General features: G+C 48.1%; 1 protein-coding gene across 1 annotated transcript in view; it reads left to right on the top strand.

Annotated features, from left to right (window-relative positions):
• The window catches only part of LOC143276795 (cilia- and flagella-associated protein 58-like), a 45,381-nt gene extending 28,304 nt beyond the window's left edge, over window positions 1–17,077 (top strand). Inside the window, exons 12-17 of the mRNA XM_076581446.1 lie at window positions 384–524; window positions 733–956; window positions 3,052–3,163; window positions 8,707–8,931; window positions 9,998–10,131; window positions 15,588–17,077. Of these exons, the coding sequence (XP_076437561.1) occupies window positions 384–524; window positions 733–956; window positions 3,052–3,163; window positions 8,707–8,931; window positions 9,998–10,131; window positions 15,588–15,705 (954 nt within the window). The 3' untranslated portion in view covers window positions 15,706–17,077. The remainder of the gene's footprint in view (window positions 1–383; window positions 525–732; window positions 957–3,051; window positions 3,164–8,706; window positions 8,932–9,997; window positions 10,132–15,587) is intronic.
• Window positions 17,078–25,862: the final 8,785 nt, after the last annotated feature.

Raw genomic sequence — 25,862 nt, forward strand, 5'->3', positions numbered from 1 at the left:
GAGATCAAACCAAAGCATGATGTAGTTTATAGCCCAGTTGAAAGCGAGGGACCATATATATGGAAACAGTGGGTAGGAGGGGTGGAGGGTGGTGGTGTGTGGGGGTGGGGGGTGCGGGGTGTGTGTGTGTGTGTATGGGAGTTATGATGCTGCCATGTTTCATGGATAGTGTTGACAGTGTCAGTGTGTGGGTGACACAGCATGACATGACATGACATTGTCTTGAATAAACAAAATGTTTATTTCAATTGGTTTGAACACATCTATCAATCAGATCAATTTGGTAGGAAGTGAAAAGTGAAAGGTTTCATACCAGACCCTGACAGACACTGTAGTGACAGTGAAGAGTGTTAACCGCTGTGCCCCCCTTCCCCCTCCCCCAGGCGGAGCTGCAGAAGATGAAGCAGCAGGCCGCAGAGAGCAAGGCCTACATCGAGGCCCAGGAGGCCGAGGAACGCAAGCTGCTCAAGATCATCGCTGAGGCCGACGCTGAGAGAGTGCGTCAGAAAAAGGAACTGGACCAGGTCGGTGCTCGTGTGTGTGTGTGTGTCTGTGTGTGTGTGTTTGTGTGTGTGTGTGTGTGTGTGTGTGGAGGATGTGTGATATGGTGTATTGTGGTGATGTGATGTGGTGGGTGATGTGACGTGAGATGCGGTGACGTGATAGGATGGTATGGCACATGGTGCGGTGAGACACTAACCATGACACGTGGTGTCCACACCCCCTGTCCAGGTGATCAGCGAGAGAGACATCCTGGGCACCCAGCTTGTGCGGAGGAATGACGAGCTGGCCCTGCTGTACGAGAAGATCAAGATCCAGCAGTCGGTGCTGAACAAGGGGGAGGTGCAGTACAACCAGCGTCTGGAGGACATCCGCGTCCTCAAGCTGGAGATCAAGAAGCTGAGGAGGGAGAAGGCCATCCTGCAGAAGAGTGTCGCCAACGTGGAGGACCTCAGGTTGGGGGGCTGTCTGCTGGTGTTGATGTCTGCTGGTGTTGGTGTCTTCTGGTGTTGATGTCTTCTGGTGTTGATGTCTGATGTCTGCTGGTGTTGATGTCTTCTGGTGTTGATGTCTGCTGGTGTTGATGTCTGATGTCTGCTGGTGTTGATGTCTGCTGGTGTTGATGTCTGATGTCTGCTGGTGTTGGTGTCTTCTGGTGTTGATGTCTTCTGGTGTTGATGTCTTCTGGTGTTGATGTCTGATGTCTGCTGGTGTTGATGTCTTCTGGTGTTGATGTCTGATGTCTTCTGGTGTTGATGTCTGATGTCTGCTGGTGTTGGTGTCTTCTGGTGTTGATGTCTTCTGGTGTTGATGTCTGATGTCTGCTGGTGTTGATGTCTTCTGGTGTTGATGTCTTCTGGTGTTGATGTCTGCTGGTGTTGATGTCTGATGTCTGCTGGTGTTGGTGTCTTCTGGTGTTGATGTCTTCTGGTGTTGATGTCTGATGTCTGCTGGTGTTGATGTCTTCTGGTGTTGATGTCTGATGTCTGCTGGTGTTGATGTCTTCTGGTGTTGATGTCTGATGTCTTCTGGTGTTGATGTCTGATGTCTGCTGGTGTTGATGTCTTCTGGTGTTGATGTCTGATGTCTTCTGGTGTTGATGTCTTCTGGTGTTGATGTCTGATGTCTGCTGGTGTTGATGTCTTCTGGTGTTGATGTCTGATGTCTGCTGGTGTTGATGTCTTCTGGTGTTGATGTCTGATGTCTGCTGGTGTTGATGTCTGATGTCTGCTGGTGTTGATGTCTTCTGGTGTTGATGTCTGATGTCTGCTGGTGTTGATGTCTGATGTCTTCTGGTGTTGATGTCTGCTGGTGTTGATGTCTGCTGGTGTTGATATCTTCTGGTGTTGATGTCTGCTGGTGTTGATGTCTGCTGGTGTTGATGTCTGATGTCTGCTGGTGTTGATGTCTTCTGGTGTTGATATCTTCTGGTGTTGATGTCTGATGTCTTCTGGTATTGATGTCTTCTGGTGTTGATGTCTGATGTCTTCTGGTATTGATGTCATCTGGTGTTGATGTCTGATGTCTTCTGGTGTTGATGTCTTCTGGTGTTGATGTCTGATGTATGCTGGTGTTGATGTCTTCTGGTGTTGATGTCTGATGTCTGCTGGTGTTGATGTCTTCTGGTGTTGATGTCTGATGTCTTCTGGTGTTGATGTCTGCTGGTGTTGATGTCTGATGTCTGCTGGTGTTGATGTCTGCTGGTGTTGATGTCTGCTGGTGTTGATGTCTGATGTCTTCTGGTGTTGATGTCTTCTGGTGTTGATGTCTTCTGGTGTTGATGTCTGATGTCTTCTGGTGTTGATGTCTGCTGGTGTTGATGTCTGATGTCTTCTGGTGTTGATGTCTGCTGGTGTTGATGTCTGATGTCTGCTGGTGTTGATGTCTTCTGGTGTTGATGTCTTCTGGTGTTGATGTCTGATGTCTTCTGGTGTTGATGTCTTCTGGTGTTGATGTCTGATGTCTTCTGGTGTTGATGTCTGCTGGTGTTGATGTCTTCTGGTGTTGATGTCTGCTGGTGTTGATGTCTGATGTCTTCTGGTGTTGATGTCTGCTGGTGTTGATGTCTGATGTCTTCTGGTGTTGATGTCTGATGTCTTCTGGTGTTGATGTCTGATGGTGATCATGATGCCTCACTGACAGCCATTGTGTTGATGTTGGTGGTGATGATGGTAACCATCAGCCTTTTTTTTTATCATGAAACTCATTTTGTTTAATTTGATGATGACGGTGATGATGATGATGATGATGATGATGATGGTGATGATGATGATGATGATGATGATGACGGTGATGATGATGATGCTGATGCTGATGACCATGGATTTCCTCGATAATGAAACTCAGTGTGTTGTTTTGATGTTGTGGAGGATGATGGTGTTGATGATGATGACGATGATGGTGGTGATGATGACGATGATCATCATGATAATGATGATGATGATGATGATGATGATGATGATGATATTGATAATTATGGTGATGATGATGACGATGATGACAATGATAATGACGAGGATGAAAACAAGCATGGTGGCTGTGTCCCGCCAGGCGCGAGGTGTACCACATCCAGCGGGAGCTGCTAAGGGAGAGAACTCGGTGCAAGGCTCTGGAAGAGGAGCTGGAAAACCCCATGAACATCCACCGCTGGAGGAAGTTGGAGGTCTGTCTCGTGCCTTACATGACATGTGGTGTGTGTCTTACATGTGACATGTGGTGTGTGTCTTGTGCCTTACATGACATGTGGTGTGTGTCTTGTGCCTTACATGACATGTGGTGTGTGTCTTGTGCCTTACATGACATGTGGTGTGTGTCTTGTGCCTTACATGTGACATGTGGTGTGTGTCTTGTGCCTTACATGACATGTGGTGTGTGTCTTGTGCCTTACATGACATGTGGTGTGTGTCTTGTGCCTTACATGTGACATGTGGTGTGTGTCTTGTGCCTTACATGTGACATGTGGTGTGTGTCTTGTGCCTTACATGTGGCATGTGGTGTGTGTCTTGTGCCTTACATGTGACATGTGGTGTGTGTCTTGTGCCTTACATGTGACATGTGGTGTGTGTCTTGTGCCTTACATGTGGCATGTGGTGTGTGTCTTGTGCCTTACATGTGACATGTGGTGTGTGTCTTGTGCCTTACATGTGGTGTGTGTCTTGTGCCTTACATGTGACATGTGGTGTGTGTCTTGTGCCTTACATGTGGCATGTGGTGTGTGTCTTGTGCCTTACATGTGACATGTGGTGTGTGTCTTGTGTCTTACATGTGACATGTGGTGTGTGTCTTGTGTCTTACATGTGACATGTGGTGTGTGTCTTGTGTCTTACATGTGACATGTGGTGTGTGTCTTGTGTCTTACATGTGACATGTGGTGTGTGTCTTGTGCCTTACATGTGACATGTGGTGTGCGTCTTGTGTCTTACATGTGACATGTGGTGTGCGTCTTGTGTCTTACATGTGACATGTGGTGTGTGTCTTGTGCCTTACATGTGACATGTGGTGTGTGTCTTGTGCCTTACATGTGACATGTGGTGTGTGTCTTGTGCCTTACATGTGACATGTGGTGTGTGTCTTGTGTCTTACATGTGACATGTGGTGTGTGTCTTGTGCCTTACATGTGACATGTGGTGTGTGTCTTACATGTGACATGTGGTGTGTGTCTTGTGCCTTACATGTGACATGTGGTGTGTGTCTTGTGCCTTACATGTGACATGTGGTGTGTGTCTTGTGTCTTACATGACATGTGGTGTGTGTCTTGTGCCTTACATGTGACATGTGGTGTGTGTCTTGTGTCTTACATGTGACATGTGGTGTGTGTCTTGTGTCTTACATGTGACATGTGGTGTGTGTCTTGTGTCTTACATGTGACATGTGGTGTGTGTCTTGTGTCTTACATGTGACATGTGGTGTGTGTCTTGTGTCTTACATGTGACATGTGGTGTGTGTCTTGTGCCTTACATGTGACATGTGGTGTGTGTCTTGTGCCTTACATGTGACATGTGGTGTGTGTCTTGTGCCTTACATGTGACATGTGGTGTGTGTCTTGTGCCTTACATGTGACATGTGGTGTGTGTCTTGTGCCTTACATGTATTACCTGCCTGTCTGTCTGTCTTCTCTGTCTGTTGAACTGTCTGTCTTTCTGTCCATGTGATCCTTCTCTCTGTCCATAAAAGTTTACTCACTGCGGGAATTAGAGGTTTGTTTTATACTTGCTTATTTCTCCTGTCCAGTTTTATTTTTCTTCGGGCCTGCCTGTCTCCTCTGCCCTCCACTTGCGTGAGGAACTGGGTCTGACCAGTGGGCTTTGTTGTTGCTTTTCCCCGACATATTTTTCTGTCTCTCTGTCTGAATGTCTGACCTTTCCTTTTGTCCCAGCTGGTGAATGAAAACAACAACAACAACAACGACAACAACAACAACAACAACGACAACAACAACAACAAAAACAGTTTAATGCCTGAAACATCTGCTGTTGTTGTCAGACATTGGAAATAAATTGTCCTTGTTTTTTGTAGCCAGCTGCATTTCTGTATCAGTTGATGTTTTCTTTATTGATTTTGTTGCTTTAGTATTTTCGTGTGTGTGTGTGTGTGTGTTGTTTTGTGTTGTGTGTGTATTGTGTGTTGTTTGTGTTGTGTGTTTTTTGTTGTGTGTGTGTATTGTGTGTTGTTTGTGTTGTTTTGTGGTGTGTGTGTGTGTGTGTGTGTGTGTGTGTGTGTGTGTGTGTGCTGTTGTTTTGTGTTGTGTGTGTATTGTGTGTTGTTTTGTGTTGTGTTTGTGTATTGTGTGTTGTTTGTGGTGTGTGTGTGTGTGTGTGTGTGTGTGTGTGTGTGTGTGTGTGTGATGTTGCAGTGGGGGCAGGAAGGTTACAGAATGGTTCAGACACTCCAAGAGTCCAAGAGTCCAATGCAGTTTCCATGATGGTCTGGGTTCCATTCCCAGTCTCCCCCTTTCTGCCAAGTTGGACTTGATAATCAAAATGAGTGACAAGTCATATTCGGATGAGACTACAAACCCAGGTCCCATGTGCAACACACACTGGGCTCAGTGAAACAGAACCCACAGCAACAAAAGAGTTGTCCTTCGCCACCATTCTGTAGCTGAGAGTCACTCCAGTACATAATGCATGCACTCAAGGCCTGGAATCATAGTTAGCACATGTGGTGCAGCGTGAATGGATCTGTGGGAACTCATTGCAGCCCCTTTCAGAAAGAGAAAGTGGTGATGGGGGGCAGCCAGTAACACCTCCCTGAGAAAGAGAAAGTGGTGTTGGGGGGCAGCCAGTAACACCTCCCTGAGAAAGAGAAAGTGGTGATGGGGGGCAGCCAGTAACACCTCCCTGAGAAAGAGAAAGTGGTGTTGGGGGGCAGTGGGTAACGCCTCCCTGAGAAAGAGAAAGTGGTGATGGGGGGCAGTGGGTAACACCTCCCTGAGAAAGAGAAAGTGGTGTTGGGGGGCAGTGGGTAACACCTCCCTGAGAAAGAGAAAGTGGTGTTGGGGGGCAGTGGGTAACACCTCCCTGAGAAAGAGAAAGTGGTGTTGGGGGGCAGTGGGTAACGCCTCCCTGAGAAAGAGAAAGTGGTGATGGGGGGCAGCCAGTAATACCTCCCTGAGAAAGAGAAAGTGGTGTTGGGGGGCAGCCAGTAACACCTCCCTGAGAAAGAGAAAGTGGTGTTGGGGGGCAGCCAGTAACACCTCCCTGAGAAAGAGAAAGTGGTGTTGGGGGGCAGCCAGTAACACCTCCCTGAGAAAGAGAAAGTGGTGATGGGGGGCAGTGGGTAACACCTCCCTGAGAAAGAGAAAGTGGTGATGGGGGGCAGTGGGTAACGCCTCCCTGAGAAAGAGAAAGTGGTGTTGGGGGGCAGCCAGTAACGCCTCCCTGAGAAAGAGAAAGTGGTGTTGGGGGGCAGCCAGTAACACCTCCCTGAGAAAGAGAAAGTGGTGTTGGGGGGCAGTGGGTAACACCTCCCTGAGAAAGAGAAAGTGGTGTTGGGGGGCAGCCAGTAACACCTCCCTGAGAAAGAGAAAGTGGTGTTGGGGGGCAGTGGGTAACGCCTCCCTGAGAAAGAGAAAGTGGTGTTGGGGGGCAGCCAGTAACACCTCCCTGAGAAAGAGAAAGTTGTGATGGGGGGCAGTGGGTAACGCCTCCCTGAGAAAAGTGAAAGTGGTGATGGGGGGCAGTGGGTAACACCTCCCTGAGAAAGAGAAAGTTGTGATGGGGGGCAGTGGGTAACGCCTCCCTGAGAAAGAGAAAGTTGTGATGGGGGGCAGTGGGTAACGCCTCCCTGAGAAAGAGAAAGTGGTGATGGGGGGCAGCCAGTAACACCTCCCTGAGAAAGAGAAAGTGGTGTTGGGGGGCAGCCAGTAACACCTCCCTGAGAAAGAGAAAGTGGTGTTGGGGGGCAGCCAGTAACACCTCCCTGAGAAAGAGAAAGTGGTGTTGGGGGGCAGCCAGTAACACCTCCCTGAGAAAGAGAAAGTGGTGTTGGGGGGCAGCCAGTAACACCTCCCTGAGAAAGAGAAAGTGGTGTTGGGGAGCAGCCAGTAACACCTCCCTGAGAAAGAGAAAGTGGTGATGGGGGCAGTGGGTAACGCCTCCCTGAGAAAGAGAAAGTGGTGTTGGGGGGCAGCCAGTAACACCTCCCTGAGAAAGAGAAAGTTGTGATGGGGGGCAGTGGGTAACGCCTCCCTGAGAAAGAGAAAGTGGTGATGGGGGGCAGTGGGTAACACCTCCCTGAGAAAGAGAAAGTGGTGATGGGGGGCAGCCAGTAACACCTCCCTGAGAAAGAGAAAGTGGTGATGGGGGCAGTGGGTAACGCCTCCCTGAGAAAGAGAAAGTGGTGTTGGGGGGCAGCCAGTAACACCTCCCTGAGAAAGAGAAAGTTGTGATGGGGGGCAGTGGGTAACGCCTCCCTGAGAAAGAGAAAGTGGTGATGGGGGCAGTGGGTAACGCCTCCCTGAGAAAGAGAAAGTGGTGATGGGGGGCAGCCAGTAACACCTCCCTGAGAAAGAGAAAGTGGTGATGGGGGGCAGCCAGTAACACCTCCCTGAGAAAGAGAAAGTTGTGATGGGGGGCAGTGGGTAACGCCTCCCTGAGAAAAGTGAAAGTGGTGATGGGGGGCAGTGGGTAACGCCTCCCTGAGAAAAGTGAAAGTTGTGATGGGGGGGCAGTGGGTAACGCCTCCCTGAGAAAGAGAAAGTTGTGATGGGGGGCAGTGGGTAACGCCTCCCTGAGAAAGAGAAAGTGGTGATGGGGGGCAGCCAGTAACACCTCCCTGAGAAAGAGAAAGTGGTGATGGGGGGCAGCCAGTAACACCTCCCTGAGAAAGAGAAAGTGGTGTTGGGGGGCAGCCAGTAACACCTCCCTGAGAAAGAGAAAGTGGTGTTGGGGGGCAGCCAGTAACACCTCCCTGAGAAAGAGAAAGTGGTGTTGGGGGGCAGCCAGTAACACCTCCCTGAGAAAGAGAAAGTGGTGTTGGGGGGGGGGAGCCAGTAACACCTCCCTGAGAAAGAGAAAGTGGTGTTGGGGGGCAGCCAGTAACACCTCCCTGAGAAAGAGAAAGTGGTGTTGGGGGGCAGTGGGTAACGCCTCCCTGAGAAAGAGAAAGTGGTGTTGGGGGGCAGTGGGTAACGCCTCCCTGAGAAAGAGAAAGTGGTGTTGGGGGGCAGCCAGTAACACCTCCCTGAGAAAGAGAAAGTGGTGATGGGGGGCAGCCAGTAACACCTCCCTGAGAAAGAGAAAGTGGTGTTGGGGGGCAGCCAGTAACACCTCCCTGAGAAAGAGAAAGTGGTGTTGGGGGGCAGTGGGTAACGCCTCCCTGAGAAAGAGAAAGTGGTGATGGGGGGCAGTGGGTAACGCCTCCCTGAGAAAGAGAAAGTGGTGATGGGGGGCAGTGGGTAACACCTCCCTGAGAAAGAGAAAGTGGTGTTGGGGGACAGTGGGTAACGCCTCCCTGAGAAAGAGAAAGTGGTGTTGGGGGGCAGTGGGTAACGCCTCCCTGAGAAAGAGAAAGTGGTGTTGGGGGGCAGCCAGTAACGCCTCCCTGAGAAAGAGAAAGTGGTGATGGGGGGCAGTGGGTAACGCCTCCCTGAGAAAGAGAAAGTGGTGATGGGGGGCAGTGGGTAACGCCTCCCTGAGAAAGAGAAAGTGGTGTTGGGGGGCAGCCAGTAACGCCTCCCTGAGAAAAGTGAAACTGGTGTTGCAGGGCAGCGACCCGTCGACGTACGAGATGATCCAGAAGATCCACACGCTGCAGAAGCGGCTGATCCAAAAGACGGAGGAGGTGGTGGAGAAGGAGCTGCTGATCCAGGAGAAGGAGAAGCTGTACCTGGAGCTGAAGCACATCCTGGCCAGGCAGCCGGGCCCCGAGGTGGCCGAGCAGCTCCAGATCTACCAGCAGACCCTCAAGGAGAAGACCAAGCAGATGAAGGTGGGTCCGTCAGTCAGTCAGCCTGTCAGCCAGTCAGTCAATCCATCAGTAATCAGTCGGCTGTTCAGTTAGTCAGTCAGTCAATCAATCAGTCGGTTAATGAATCATTTGGTCGTTCAATTAGTCAGCCAGTCAGTTAATTAATTAGTCTGTCGTTCAGTTAGTCAGCCAACCATTCAGTCATTTAGTCAGTCAGTCAGTCATTTAGTTGGTCAGCCAGCTAGTCAGTCAGCCAGCCAGTCAGTTAATTAATTAGTCGGCCGTTCAGTTAGTCAGTCAGCTAGTCAGTCAGTGAGTCAGTCAGTCAGTCAGACAGCCAGCCAGTCAGTTAATTAATTAGTCGGCCGTTCAGTTAGTCAGTCAGCTAGTCAGTCAATCAATCTGCCAATCAGACAATCAATCATTCGCTCATTCACTCACTCATTCATTCATCCATTCATTGTATGAAACACACTGCGTACAGAAACTTGCCTTCAGGCATGTCATCACTGTACTGCACTGTACTGTACTGTTCTTTGTCAGTTTGTATTGCATTGTACTCTGTTGTATTTTAGTGTACTGAATTGTATTGTATCATATTGTACTGTGCAACATTATACTGCATTGTATTATACTGTGCAATATTATACAGCATTGTATTGTATTACCTGTATTGTATTTTATCGTATTGTGTTACATCATATTGTACTGTATCTCAGGGTGTGTGTTGTATTGCAGGCCATGGTGTCAGTACTGAACTGTATTGTATTGTATTGTATTGTATTACATCGTATTGTACTGTATCGCAGGGTGTGTGTTGTGTACTGAACTGTATTGTATTGTATTATATCGTATTGTACTGCATCACAGTGTGTGTTGTGTTGCAGGCCATGGTGTCAGTACTGAACTGTATTGTATTGTATTGTATTGTATTGTATTACATCATATTGTACTGTATCTCAGGGTGTGTGTTGTATTGCAGGCCATGGTGTCAGTACTGAACTGTATTGTATTGTATTGTATTGTATTGTATTGTATAGTATTACATCATATTGTACTGTATCGCAGGGTGTGTGTTGTGTTGTAGGCCATGGCGTCAGAACTCAACATGTACGAGTCCCAGGTCAGCGAGTACAAGTACGAGATCGAGCGCATCGCCCGCGAGCTGCAGGAGGTGAAGAAGAAATACTTCATGCAGAAGAAGAAAGAGCAGCAAGTCAAGTGAGTGCCGCTGTTGTGTTTCACTTTCAGTTTCAGTTCCTCAGGGGGGCGTCTCTGCTTTCAGGCCAGTCTGGAAAAGCTAGGTAGATTTGTGACAGCAGCATGACCCATCGTGTGTAGACAGACCTTGAAAGTATGCATATATATTCGTGTGTGTTTGTGTATGTGTGTGTGTGTGTGTGTGTGTGTGTGTGTGTGTGTGTGTGTGTGTGTGTGTTTAGGTGTGTGTCTTTGTATTTAAAAAAATCTGTATGTGGCAACTCAAAGCAGCTATCTGAATCGCCACACATGTAAATGGGATTTGTGCTGTGTAACTACACACCCCGCTGTCCTTGGCTGACACATCCGTCACCACACCACACCACACCACACCACTCCACACCACACCACACACCACACCACACCACACCACACCACACCACACCACACCACACCACTCCACACCACACACCACACCACACACCACACCACACCACACCACACCACTCCACACCACACCACACCACACACCACACCACATCACACACCACACCACACACTACTCCACACCACACCACACCACACCACACCACACACCACACCACACCACACCACACCACTCCACACCACACCACACCACACCACACCACACCACACATCACACCACACACCACACCACACCACACACCACACCACACACCACTCCACACCACACCACACCACACCACACCACACCACACCACACCACACCACACCACACCACACACCACACCACACCACACCACATCACACCACACTACACACCACACCACACCACTCCACACCACACCACACCACACCACACCACTAGTGTCCTGTCAAACCCCAGGCTCAGCTTGCTTGTCACGGGGAGAGATTGCAGACACAGGCCACATGTCGCCACACCTCCAGTGACCATGCAGGGCTGTCAAGGGGGCCAGAGACAGTCCACACTGGTTTCCTTTGTCATGTCTCCTGCTCGCAGAGACGGCCAAGGTCTCTGACCCTGCCCCGACCTCCTGTACCCCCCCCCCCATCCTCCCTCCCTCCACCCCGCCCCCCACTCCCCCACAAACCCTGCCCTCTCCCGCTCCCGGACTGAAGCAAGAGTGACCCACGTCACGTCAGGAGCAGTGATGGTGACCACACGGTTTCTTTCCCTTTCCAGGAGCAACTTGGTTCTGTACACAGGGGGCGCTGGCTTTTCTTGTCGCCACTCCGGGAAGTGATCTGTCAGGCCGCTGGGGTCACTGGGGTCACTGGGGTCAGTGGCTCCACAGCCACTTTACTGATTTTCCTCCTTGCTTGGTTGAAGCCATTTAGGAGAGGGTGGGTGAGGGGCGGGGTGTGTGAGAAGTACTCATCCCAATGGGCAGCTTACAGCTCTGGGCCCAGGAAGAGGGCTCACGGAGCCTTTCACAGACGTGCACAGAGAGAGAGAGAGGGCTTACAGAGCCTTTCACAGACCTGCACAGAGAGAGAGAGGGCTTACAGAGCCTTTCACAGACCTGCACAGAGAGAGAGAGAGGGCTTACAGAGCCTTTCACAGACGTGCACAGAGAGAGAGAGGGCTTACAGAGCGTTTCACAGACGTGCACAGACAGAGAGAGGGCTTACAGAGCCTTTCACAGACCTGCACAGAGAGAGAGAGAGGGCTTACAGAGCGTTTCACAGACCTGCAGAGAGAGAGAGGGCTTACAGAGCCTTTCACAGACCTGCATAGAGAGAGAGGGCTTACAGAGCCTTTCACAGACCTGCACAGAGAAAGAGAGGGCTTACAGAGCCTTTCACAGACCTGCATAGAGAGAGACAGAGGGCTTACAGAGCCTTTCACAGACCTGCACAGAGAGAGAGAGAGGGCTTACAGAGCCTTTCACAGACCTGCATAGAGAGAGACAGAGGGCTTACAGAGCCTTTCACAGACCTGCACAGAGAGAGAGAGTGCTTACAGAGCCTTTCACAGACCTGCATAGAGAGAGAGAGAGGGCTTACAGAGCCTTTCACAGACCTGCATAGAGAGAGAGAGAGAGAGGGGGGGGGGGGGCTAACAGAGCCTTTCACAGACCTGCACAGAGGGAGGGCTTACAGAGCCTTTCACAGACCTACACAGAGAGAGGGCTCACAGAGCCTTTCACAGACCTACACAGAGAGGGCTCACAGAGCCTTTCACAGACCTGTCACACAGAGAGAGGGCTCACAGAGCCTTTTCACAGACCTACACAGAGAGAGGGCTCACAGAGCCTTTCACAGACCTACACAGAGAGAGGGCTTACAGAGCCTTTCACAGACCTACACAGAGAGAGGGCTTACAGAGCCTTTCACAGACCTACACAGAGAGAGGGCTCATAGAGCCTTTCACAGACCTGTCACACACAGAGGGAGGGCTCACACAGCCTTTCACAGACCTGTAACACAGAGAGAGGGCTCACAGAGCCTTTCACAGACCTACACAGAGAGGGCTCACAGAGCCTTTCACCGACATACACAGAGAGGGCTCACACAGCCTTTCACAGACATACACAGAGAGGGCTCACAGAGCCTTTCACAGACCTGTCACACACAGAGAGAGGGCTCACAGAGCCTTTCACAGACCTACACAGAGAGGGCTCACATAGCCTTTCACAGACCTGAGAGAGAGAGCTTACAGAGCCTTTCACAGACCTGTCACACACACACACACACACACAGAGGGCTCACAGAGCCTTTCACAGACCTGTCACACACACACACAGAGGGCTCACAGAGCCTTTCACAGACCTGTCACACACACACACACAGAGGGCTCACAGAGCCTTTCACAGACCTGTCACACACACACACACAGAGGGCTCACAGAGCCTTTCACAGACCTGTCACAGAGAGAGAGAGAGAGAGAGAGAGAGCTCACAGAGCCTTTCACAGACCAACAGACTACTGCAGTTAATTCACTGTGGAGTGATGATTGCCTTGGAATCCATAGAATCTGAGGGTTTGAGATGGCATCCTACACTCGCCAGAATGCTCTCCATCTTCACCAGACCTTGACTGATGGTTGCTAGACCTTGACTGATGGTTGCTGGATTTCACCAGACCTTGACTGATGGTTGCTGGATTTCACCAGACCTTGACTGATGGCTGCTGGATTTCACCAGACCTTGACTGATGGTTGTTGGATTTCACCAGACCTTGACTGGTGGTTGCTGGATTTCAACAGACCTTGACTGATGGTTGTTTGATTTCACCAGACCTTGACTGATGGTTGCTGGATTTCACCAGACCTTGACTGATGGTTGTTTGATTTCAACAGACCTTGACTGATGGTTGTTTGATTTCAACAGACCTTGACTGATGGTTGCTGGATTTCAACAGACCTTGACTGATGGTTGCTGGATTTCACCAGACCTTGACTGATGGTTGTTTGATTTCAACAGACCTTGACTGATGGTTGCTGGATTTCAACAGACCTTGACTGATGGTTGCTTGATTCCACCAGACCTTGACTGGTGGTTGCTCTATTCCACCAGACCTTGACTGATGGTTGCTTGATTCCACCAGACCTTGACTGGTGGTTGCTCTATTCCACCAGACCATGACTGATGGTTGCTCTGTTCCACCAGACCTTGACTGGTGGTTGCTCGGATGAGACAATAAATCAAGGTCCTATGAGCAAGCATGCATTTTATGCACGTAAAAGAACCCATGATAATTCGGATGGGACAATAAACCTATGTCCTGTGTACAGCATGCTTTTTGCGCACGTAAAGGAATCCACGGCAGCTAAAGGGTAAAATTCTGAAGAAAATCCACTCAAAAACGCATGCACAGCTACATCACTGCATATCATTGTGTGAAAGATTCTGTGTTTCCCTGACCAAAGATACGTGTTATGTCAATATCAGTATAACAGCACACTGCTTATTGTGTTGTAATGTGTTGACAAAGAGAACAGAGAGCGAGTGAGAAAAATAGAAGAATAAACAGAGGGAACAAAGTGAAAAAAACTGACAGAGAGAACAATGGAAAAGGGAGAAAAAGGATTAGGGTCAGACAGACAGACAGAGATAAATAGAGCGACAGAGAAGGAGAGTGTGGTGGAGATAGAGACAAATAGAGCGACAGAGAAGGAGAGTGTGGTGGAGATAGAGACAAATAGAGCGACAGAGAAGGAGAGCGTGGTGGAGATAGAGACAAATAGAGCGACAGAGAAGGAGAGCGTGGTGGAGATAGAGACAGAGAAAGACGATTTGCAGGTTCACAGGGAAAAGAATGAATGATGGTTTGTTGTCAAGAACTGAAAGCAGCAGTCTCACAGACACCAATCAGCTTGCAGTGTTGTCCACGTCTTGAGGTGGCCCGGTTCCAGGCACTGTCAGCTGACGTCAGTGCATTGTGTCACGTCTTGAGGTGGCCCGGTTCCAGGCACTGTCAGCTGACGTCAGTACATGGTGTGTCACGTCTTGAGGTGTCCCGGCCCCCGGCACTGTCAGCTGACGTCAGTGCATTGTGTCACGTCTTGAGGTGTCCCGGTTCCAGGCACTGTCAGCTGACGTCAGTACATTGTGTGTCACGTCTTGAGGTGTCCCGGTTCCAGGCACTGTCAGCTGACGTCAGTACATTGTGTCACGTCTTGAGGTGTCTCGGCTCCAGGCACTGTCAGCTGACGTCAGTACATTGTGTCACGTCTTGAGGTGTCCCGGCTCCAGGCACTGTCAGCTGACATCAGTACATGGTGTGTCACGTCTTGAGGTGTCTCGGCTCCAGGCACTGTCAGCTGACGTCAGTACATTGTGTCACGTCTTGAGGTGTCTCGGCTCCAGGCACTGTCAGCTGACGTCAGTGCATTGTGTGTGCTGTCTCTTTTCTCTCACGTGGACCTGGGCACATCCCGTGCTGTTTTGACATGCCATGCTGTGTTCTGTGTTTTAGGAACAGAGACCTGGGCACATCCCGTGTTGTTTTGACATGTCATGCTGTGTTCTGTGTTTTAGGAACAGAGACCTGGTCACATCCCGTGCTGTTTTGACATGTCATGCTGTGTTCTGTGTTTTAGGAACAGAGACCTGGGCACATCCCGTGCTGTTTTGACATGTCATGCTGTGTTCTGTGTTTTAGGAACAGAGACCTGGTCACATCCCGTGCTGTTTTGACATGTCATGCTGTGTTCTGTGTTTTAGGAACAGAGACCTGGTCACATCCCGTGCTGTTCTGACATGTCATGCTGTGTTCTGTGTTTTAGGAACAGAGACCTGGGCACATCCCGTGCTGTTTTGACATGTCATGTTGTGTTCTGTGTTTTAGGAACAGAGACCTGGTCACATCCCGTGCTGTTCTGACATGTCATGCTGTGTTCTGTGTTTTAGGAACAGAGACCTGGTCACATCCCGTGCTGTTTTGACATGTCATGCTGTGTTCTGTGTTTTAGGAACAGAGACCTGGGCACATCCCGTGCTGTTTTGACATGGCTGTGTTGTGTGTTGCAGGGAGAGGGACCGTGCACTGGTCCATGCAGGAGCGCCCCCTATCCAGTCTCAAAGAGCAGACCAGCCGAGGTTCACTGGCGGTGGCTTCAATCTGAAAACAACCAAGTCAGCGGCGTAACCTGCGGCATGGTGGTTTCGTGGTTTCGACAGCGATGATGAAGAAAGGACTTTGATATGTTTCGTCACTCTTTTGCTTGATCACACACACACACACACACACACACACACACACACACACACACACACACACACACACACACACACACACACACACACACACACACACACACACACACTTTTTACAGTTTCGAGGGGATCTTGCTCTTTTTTCCCTTACCATCGCACCTTTCAGAACGTGAAAGGCGAAGTAATAAGACGTCAGCACTGAAAAGCCAGTCAGAGCACTGGAGCCATTCCCATGATGTCTGGGGATTCATGTTGACACAAGAGAGAGAGTTAGAAAAGGTTGTATCCCTGACAGAACCTCTCAGACCTTTTGAGGAGTGTACGTCAATACAGTGATCAGGATTCCAGGCCTTGTTTTTAGCATGCTGTTGTGTCCTTGGCAAAGGCACAGGTCTCCCATTCCTTCACTCCGCCCAGGTTAAATGGATACCTGGGGATGGTTAGAAGCGGCGAAAGGTGAGGGCTGAGCCCCGCCAGTTTCCTCTGGCTAGCCCTGGACACAGTGGACATGGATTCGCTGCCCTGAGTGCTGTAGGACCTTTCCCCTTTAACCTATAACTTAACATCATCCTAGAAGTCTCAGAAGTCAGTGGGAAGGTATTTCATTGCTCTTTGTGGCTTCCTGTCAAAACATGGTGCCATTCACAAGAACGAACAAGCTTTGAATGGGATGCACCAGGGTAATTAATGGGAAAAAAACATTCGTGTCAGTCTACAGGTGCCCTTTTTATATCTTATGCCTCTCGTGAAAGAAGAACAACAACAAGAAATAAATTACTATAAAAGAAGTGTCACCATTAGCTAATACTTCTGAAATGAATGATTCGTTTATATTGGATTGCTATTCATCGTCACACATTGTATATGTACTAAGTACAAGCGCCGAAAATGTATGTGCTGTGACAAGGTATATTCATGCCATTTAGACACTGTTCTCTCAAGCTTGGCGTTTTGTAATTTTGCGTGAGCATCACTCCTGTTTAGTCCTATTTCTTTTATTATATATATATGGAAAAAAACTAATGTGATAGGGACCACAGCCTTTGTTACTTTTATTGTTATTGCTGTTGTTGACTTTGTTCATGTTTCACATTGTTGTTGTTAACTATCTTTTTTTTATTTTTCATGTTTTTTCTTTATATACTTAAACGTTTTACATTCGACATTATGATGTACAAAAATTCCTTCTGTTACTTTTAACAAATCCCGGAAAGAAAGTAAGAAAGAACCATGTAAACTTAAATCTTTGTTGAGAATTTGTGCTTTGTTAGAAATTATGACAAGAATAAATCTGTGATATCTGACATCCATGTCTAGTGGTGAGCTCTTGCATAGTGCCTTTTTTTATCTTTCTTTCTTCCTTCTCTCTCCCTCCCCATCTATCTCTTCTTTTATATCTCCCGCATCCACCTCTCTCTCTCTCACTCCCTCTATCCTTTTCCCTGTCTGTCTGTCTGTCTCCCTCTCTGTGTGTGTGTGTGTGTGTGTGTGTGTGTGTGTGTGTGTGTCTCACTTACCATGTTCATGCATCTGTCACTGTCTCTGTTTCTCTGCCTTTCCTTCTCCACCCTTTTCTGTTATCTTTTCCAATAACAGATCGTGTCACACTCAATTAGGTTATGTACATGCTTTCATTAATGAACTTTATTTTCATGTGTAATTATGTGTGTGCTGCCTTTGCTTTGTCTTTTTCTTCCCTTTTTTTTCATTTTTCTGCTTTTTCTCCCTCTTCGTCCCTGAGGACTGGGTGTAAAAAAGTAGTTATTCTCACTCCACTACCCCCATGACCTAAAAATTCGTTTTGTTTCGTTTCGTTTCTCTGCCCCCCCCCCCCCCCCCCCACAACCGCCCCCCCCCCACCATCCCCCCTTCTCTCTCCCTCCCCTCTCTCCCTCCATCTCTCCATTTATCTCACTTGGAATCCTCACATAAATTTCCTTTGCAAAAAGACAGCCCAGAAAACCCATCAAATATCCAAAATCAAACATTTCCTTGACCTTCATTCACGGAAATTATTTTTTCAAGCACATATTCAGTCTACAATAGATTATGCATCAACACAATGGGACTCCGCAAGTGCGAATACCATGAAGCCATTACAGAATCTTCATAAACGGGGGCTCAAGCTGGTACTCCTTAAAAAGACTACCCTTTTAGACTCAGACTATAAACAAGCGAATATTCTCCCACTAATCCGTAGATTAAAGTACAATAAAGGAATCATGATGCAAAAGATTATGACAAGTAATGCACCACCAACATTAACAGACAAATTTTCTGTAAATTCATCAAGGAATCCCCCCAAAGTCCATATCCCAATTCCAAGAACTGACTTGTTCAAATCCAGTCTGGTTTACTCAGGCGCCACCCTATGGAACTCACTTCCAGAAACAATTAAACAACACCATTGCCCAACCACCTTCAAAAAAAACATTGCCTTTCCCACCTTATGCCAACATGTGTAATGTAAATCGTTCATTTTATTGATACTGTTTGTCAGATGTGTATGGTTGACTGAGAACCTTCCTCACCCTCTGTCCCCCATTCTGATGTGTAATGTGGTGTGTGGTGTGTGTGTTTGTTTCTTTGATTTTGTTCCATTTTTTTTTCTTTCTTTTTTTACCTATGCATTTTACTAACACCATGCTAGTGCCTGTATGTCATGTGTGTGTGTGTGTGTGTGTGTGTGTGTGTGTGTGTGTGTGTGGTTTTGTTTTGATTTATGTTTTTTTTTTCCTCTGTTGTGTATCTCTTTTAACACCATGATTTCATTTTATTAAATATTGTGTAGTGTAGACCCTGTTCAGGGCGGGACTGGATGTGAAAAAGCACACCAGTGCTTATCTATTATCCTCGAAATAAAGAAGTTGTCTTGTCTTGTCTTGTCTTGTCTCCCTCCAATCTCTCCATTTCTCTCTCCCTCCCCTCTCTCCCTCCATCTCTCCATTTCTCTCTCCCTCCCCTCTCTCCCTCCATCTCTCCATTTCTCTCTCCCTCCCCTCTCTCCCTCCATTTCTCTCTCCCTCCCCTCTCTCCCTCCATCTCTCCATTTCTCTCTCTCCCCCCCTCGGATTTAATGTATATAACGGTCCACAAATCGCCCAGCATCTCTCACAAGGCGCCCAGGTCGCTGTCGTTCAACTGGATTTCTGGAAGGCGTTCGACAAGGTCCTGCATGCCCGCCTGCTGACACAACTGGACTATTATCTCCACATTTCACAATTTTACACGAAAAGACATTCCAAATTCAAAACGTTGTCGATGAAGAGAGAGAGAGAGAGGAGCGCGAACGTATATTGAATTACGTTTACATGCATGAATGTCTGCAAGCTGGTAACAAGGTTGTTGGTAGCAATGGACTGATGTCTTTTGTTTGACCTGATGTTCACATGTTGAATGTTTGTAGCAAGTAACACGATGCCTGGTAACAATAAAGTGATGCTATTGGTTTGAAACCCTGATGTTCACATGAATGTTTGAAAGCAAGTAACACGATACGCGGTAACAATAAAGTGATGCTATTGGTTTGAAACCCTGATGTTCACATGAATGTTTGAAAGCAAGTAACACAATAGCTGATAGCAGTAACGTGATGCTATTGGTTTGAAACCCTGATGTTCACATGAATGTTTGAAAGCAAGTAACACGATAGCTGATAAGAGTGACGTGATGCTACTGGTTAAAAGTAACACGATAGCTGATAAAAGTGACGTGATGCTATCAGTGTGAAACCCTGATGTTCACATGAATGTTTGAAAGCAAGTAACACAATAGCTGATAGCAGTAACGTGATGCTATTGGTTAAAAGTAACACAATAGCTGATAGCAGTAACGTGATGCTATTGGTTTGAAACCCTGATGTTCACATGAATGTTTGAAAGCAAGTAACACGATACGCGGTAACAATAAAGTGATGCTATTGGTTTGAAACCCTGATGTTCACATGAATAATGTTTGAAAGCAAGTAACACAATAGCTGATAGCAGTAACGTGATGCTATTGGTTTGAAACCCTGATGTTCACATGAATGTTTGAAACAAGTAACACGATAGCTGATAAGAGTGACGTGATGCTATTGGTTAAAAGTAACACGATAGCTGATAAGAGTGACGTGATGCTATTGGTTAAAAGTAACACGATAGCTGATAAGAGTGACGTGATGCTATTGGTTAAAAGTAACACGATAGCTGATAAGAGTGACGTGATGCTATTGGTTAAAAGTAACACGATAGCTGATAAGAGTGACGTGATGCTATTGGTTAAAAGTAACACGATAGCTGATAAGAGTGACGTGATGCTATCAGTGTGAAACCTTGATGTTCACATGAATAATGTTTGAAAGCAAGTAACACGATAGCTGATAAGAGTGACGTGATGCTATCAGTGTGAAACCCTGATGTTCACATGAATAATGTTTGAAAGCAAGTAACACGATAGCTGATAAGAGTGACGTGATGCTATTGGTTAAAAGTAACACGATAGCTGATAAGAGTGACGTGATGCTAGCGGTGTGAAACCTTGATGTTCACATGAATAATGTTTGAAAGCAAGTAACACGATAGCTGATAACAGTGACGTGATGCTATTGGTTAAAAGTACCACGATAGCTGATAACAGTGACGTGATGCTATTGGTTAAAAGTAACACGGTAGCTGATAACAGTGACGTGATGCTATTGGTTAAAAGTAACACGGTAGCTGATAACAGTGACGTGATGCTATTGGTTAAAAGTAACACGATAGCTGATAAGAGTGACGTGATGCTATTGGTTAAAAGTAACACGATAGCTGATAAGAGTGACGTGATGCTAGCGGTGTGAAACCTTGATGTTCACATGAATAATGTTTGAAAGCAAGTAACACGATAGCTGATAAGAGTGACGTGATGCTAGCGGTGTGAAACCTTGATGTTCACATGAATAATGTTTGAAAGCAAGTAACACGGTAGCTGATAAGTGACGTGATGCTAGCGGTGTGAAACCTTGATGTTCACATGAATAATGTTTGAAAGCAAGTAACACGATAGCTGATAAGAGTGACGTGATGCTAGCGGTGTGAAACCCTGCCTCACAACGGAAGTGAACGGCAAGGGGAAGGGGTCCAGAGGGCGGTGACAGGATGTCATGGGAGAGAGGGTGTGTGGGTTCCTTTTTCTGAAAATCAATGTTTCTTCATGTATGTGATAACATTAAAACATATCTCTTTTATGGCATCCAAGAATATGATATTTTTTATTACACACAATACCACTGAAGAATTCATGATTACGAAATGATGATTTTATTGTAGCGTCTTTTATTCGGAAATAACGCTTCTTAGTTTTTCTTTAAGATACATGTTATTATTTCTTTTTACCGGAAATAGCGCTTTTTAGTTTTCTTTAAAATACATGTTATAATTTCTCTTACTGTGTTAAAAAGCAAGTTGTTAAGCTTTTATCACTTTCATATCTGGATTCAGTCTTTTCACTTTTAAGTAAAAATTTTGCTATATATATATATATATATATATTAGACTCAACGTTTGACTGAGAGATTGGTTGGTGTGAGTGACAAGCCTTTGAATGCACATGTAATTTCCAATCGCATTGATAAAGATGTATTGTAGTGTACTGTACTGTACTGTAGTGTATTGTAGTGTACTGTACTGTACTGTACTGTATTGTAGGGAGGGGCTGAGGAGGACGAGCAGAAAGCTTTATGATGGACGAGAGGTGAGGAGGACAGGGTGGTGCTGTAGGAGGGCCGGAGGGACACCTCACAAAGCAGGAGGCAATAAAACATTATCGACATCCCCGACACATCGTCACCGCTACACTCCCCCCTGGCCCCTCCCCCTCCTCCCCTCTTTCCTCGACAGTAGACATGCCAGTCAATTCTCCGCTCTGGGGGCCGAGGCTGTCTGATGTGTGACCTTGACCTTATTCATACCTCCACCTTTCGCTCTTCCCTCATTTCTCACGGCTTCTGATGCTGAAGTGAAGCTACCAGCAGGAGAAAACAGCACAGGAGAGGACATTATCCTGCCTTCAGACGGCACTGTCACTGGAGATCAGTCTGGATGGGGAGACACTGCGGAAAACAAAATGGAAAAACAACAAAATCAGGGCTAGGAAAGTCACAACCTGCAGCCTGACAATGGGAGTTGCAGCACTGATACATGCTCTCCAGAGGCCGACATCCATTCGTGCGTATGCAAAGCAAGATGCCATATTTCTGACTGACTAGAAAGACCTCTTACAAAAAAGTTGAAAGTGGGATGGGGAGCCCAGAGTGGCATGCGAAAAATGTAGATGCAAAATTTTACATAGATGTACTGTCCTGGACATGCAGGTGTCAAGGGAAATGAGCAGCCCACAGACTGGCTGGAATCGCAATAACGAGCAGGGTGCAGCCGGGAAGACCTGAAGTTGTCATAAAATAAAAGTAACGTGTTAAAAAAAAAATCATTGACTCTTTCAAAAGTGGATAGTAGTCTACTGCTTTATTTATTATTTGTGTTTGCAGTATGTATATATATTTTTCTATCAGATCTACTTTCTGTTTTCTTTGTTGTTTCTGATGGATGGATGAAAAAAAAAAAGAAGAAGAATAAAACGAATATATGAACACTTACATTAATAAATACAATTGCTGCCTGTTCAATGTTCCATCACTAAAACCAACTTTGACTTGTCACCAGGAGAAGCAGACATGACCAGGACCATGACGAAGCCCAGTGAGAAAGAGAGAGGCCACCCCGTCACCCTTCAACACCTGGCCACACAGCCAGTCTGCTCTGTGCACTGCCGACTCAACCATGCCCAGCAACAAAGCTGAGGCTGGTCACCCCTCCATGTGGCTGGTCACCCCTCCATGTGGCTGGTCACCCCTCCATGTGGCTGGTCACCCCTCCATGTGGCTGGTCACCCCTCCATGTGGCTGGTCACTCCTCCATGTGGCTGGTCACTCACTCCTCCTTGTGGCTGGTCACTCCTCCTTGTGGCTGGTCACTCACTCCTCCTTGTGGCTGGTCACTCCTCCTTGTGGCTGGTCACTCACTCCTCCTTGTGGCTGGTCACTCCTCCTTGTGGCTGGTCACTCCTCCTTGTGGCTGGTCACTCACTCCTCCTTGTGGCTGGTCACTCCTCCTTGTGGCTGGTCACTCACTCCTCCTTGTGGCTGGTCACTCCTCCTTGTGGCTGGTCACTCACTCCTCCTTGTGGCTGGACACTCCTCCATGTGGCTGGTCACTCACTCCTCCTTGTGGCTGGTCACTCCTCCATGTGGCTGGTCACCCCTCCATGTGGCTGGTCACCCCTCCATGTGGCTGGTCACTCACTCCTCCATGTGGCTGGTCACTCCTCCATGTGGCTGGTCACTCACTCCTCCTTGTGGCTGGTCACCCCTCCATGTGGCTGGTCACCCCTCTATGTGGCTGGTCACTCACTCCTCCATGTGGCTGGTCACTCCTCCATGTGGCTGGTCACTCCTCCATGTGGCTGGTCACTCCTCCATGTGGCTGGTCACTCACTCCTCCTTGTGGCTGGTCACTCCTCCATGTGGCTGGTCACTCACTCCACCATGTGGCTGGTTGCTCCTCCATGTGGCTGGTTGCTCCTCCATGTGGCTGGTCACTGGTCACTCCACCATGTGGCTGGTTGCTCCTCCATGTGGCTGGTCACTCACTCCACCATGTGGCTGGTTGCTCCTCCATGTGGCTGGTCACTCACTCCACCATGTGGCTGGTTGCTCCTCCATGTGGCTGGTTGCTCCTCCATGTGGCTGGTCACTGGTCACTCCTCCATGTGGCTGGTTGCTCCTCCATGTGGCTGGTCACTGGTCACTCCTCAACGTGGCTGGTCACTGGCTGGTCACTGGTCACTCCTCCATGTGGTTGGTCACTCCTCCATGTGGCTGGTCACTGGTCACTCCTCCATGTGGCTGGTCACTGGTCACTCCTCCATGTGGCTGGTCACTGGTCACTCCTCCATGTGGCTGGTCACTCCTCCACATGGCCATCACCACCACACAGCGGAACACATCCCCCGAGGTGCAAACCCCACAACACGTTGATGGCAGACCGTCTGCCCATCCCCTGCAGACAGCTGTATGGCTTCTGGGAGGAGGTGAGAACGACGACAGACGTCATCCTGCAGGCTGTTCTGGAACTGTCAACAGCCAACGTCAAGCACAGGATAGCTCACTCACAAGAAGTCGTGAGAAGTTTCATCTGGGTGCGCGTGCACACACACACACACACACACACACGCACACACACACTCACATACACACACACACACACACACACACGCGCATGCGTGTGTGCGTGCACACATTCATATGCACATGCACAAACGCATACGCACCTTCCTCCTTCCCCATTCCCCAACCCCCTGTTGCAGGACACGTGGGTCGGTGCAGTTGATTTCACCTACGTCCTTGGCATTTCTAGCACATCTACATACACACACACACACACACACACACACACACACACACACACACACACACACACATATGTATATATATATATATATATGTATATATATATATATATATATATATATATATATATATATATATATATATATATATATATATATATATATATATATGATAGTCGTGTCCGACTATGACCATCAGAACAGCAGAGGAGGCAACTGCTGTTCCGACTATTTGGGCTAAAATTTGATTATAGTGGAGAGTGTCTTGCCCAAGTACATCCCCACTCTCTCGGCCAAGAGGGTTTTAGGACGAGGACACACACCGACAGATAAGCCTGCCTGCCTACTCACCCGTCGGTCCGACGGGAGACTCCATCATCATGCATATATACAATGATTCTGTGGCCAAGTGCGAGAACGTGTCGCGCGGAGAGATTTTCATGTAATTTACCAGTAACTTCTGTACATCAGTTACCTGTCTGCTCCCGAAACTGTATCGTATGGTATTGTATTATAGTGCGTCACAACGTATTTCTCTGAGAGAAGGTCGGGCTGTTCTCCTCAGGGAGAGCACGTAGCCACAGTTCAGTGCCACCCATGATTAAAAAGAAACAGATTATGTCTTGAATACTTGTTAAAAGAAACAGATTATGTCTTGAAGTCTATTTGGTTTTATTTGCTTTACTATGAAAGTGGAGATTTATGCATAATGTTGCCAGATACAATCCTTTTGTTGCCGTGGGTTCTTTCACGTGCGCTAAGTGTATGCTACACACGGGGCCTCTGTTTATCGTCTCTTCTGAACGAATGACTAGCATTCAGACCAACGTTCAAAGTGTTCTGGAAAGAGGAGCAAAATCCCTGGTCCGTATGAAGGACTGGAAATCTGGACACCTGCATCCTGGTGGAACGAATCACCACTTGGCCACCGTCAGCTGCCGACCTGTGCCACAGAGATGCCGTCAAGGAATAACAGTTGAAAGGTTTCACTTCGTTTGATTCCCAGGTCCGGATGGGGCAGCAAGGAGATGGCATGGTGCAGGGATGGGACAGGGTGGAGATGGCATGGTGCAGGGATGGAACAGGGTGGTGATGGCATGGTGCAGGGATGGGACAGGGAGATGATGGCATGGTGCAGGGATGGGGCAGAAAGGAGATGGCATGGTGCAGGGATGGGACAGGGTGGTGATGGCATGGTGCAGGGATGGGGCAGAAAGGAGATGGCATGGTGCAGGGATGGGGCAGAAAGGAGATGGCATGGTGCAGGGATGGGACAGGGTGGTGATGGCATGGTGCAGGGATGGGACAGGGAGGTGATGGCAAGGTGCAGGGATGGGACAGGGTGGTGATGGCATGGTGCAGGGATGGGACAGGGAGGTGATGGCATGGTGCAGGGATGGGACAGGGAGGTGATGGCATGGTGCAGGGATGGGACAGGGTGGTGATGGCATGGTGCAGGGATGGGGCAGAAAGGAGATGGCATGGTGCAGGGATGGGACAGGGAGGTGATGACATGGTGCAGGGATGGGACAGGGTGGTGATGGCATGGTGCAGGGATGGGACAGGGTGGTGATGGCATGGTGCAGGGATGGGACAGGGAGGAGATGGCATGGTGCAGGGATGGGACAGGGAGGTGATGGCATGGTGCAGGGATGGGACAGGGAG

The sequence above is a fragment of the Babylonia areolata genome, chromosome 2 (assembly GCF_041734735.1).
Source record: "Babylonia areolata isolate BAREFJ2019XMU chromosome 2, ASM4173473v1, whole genome shotgun sequence".
NCBI lineage: Eukaryota > Metazoa > Mollusca > Gastropoda > Neogastropoda > Buccinidae > Babylonia > Babylonia areolata.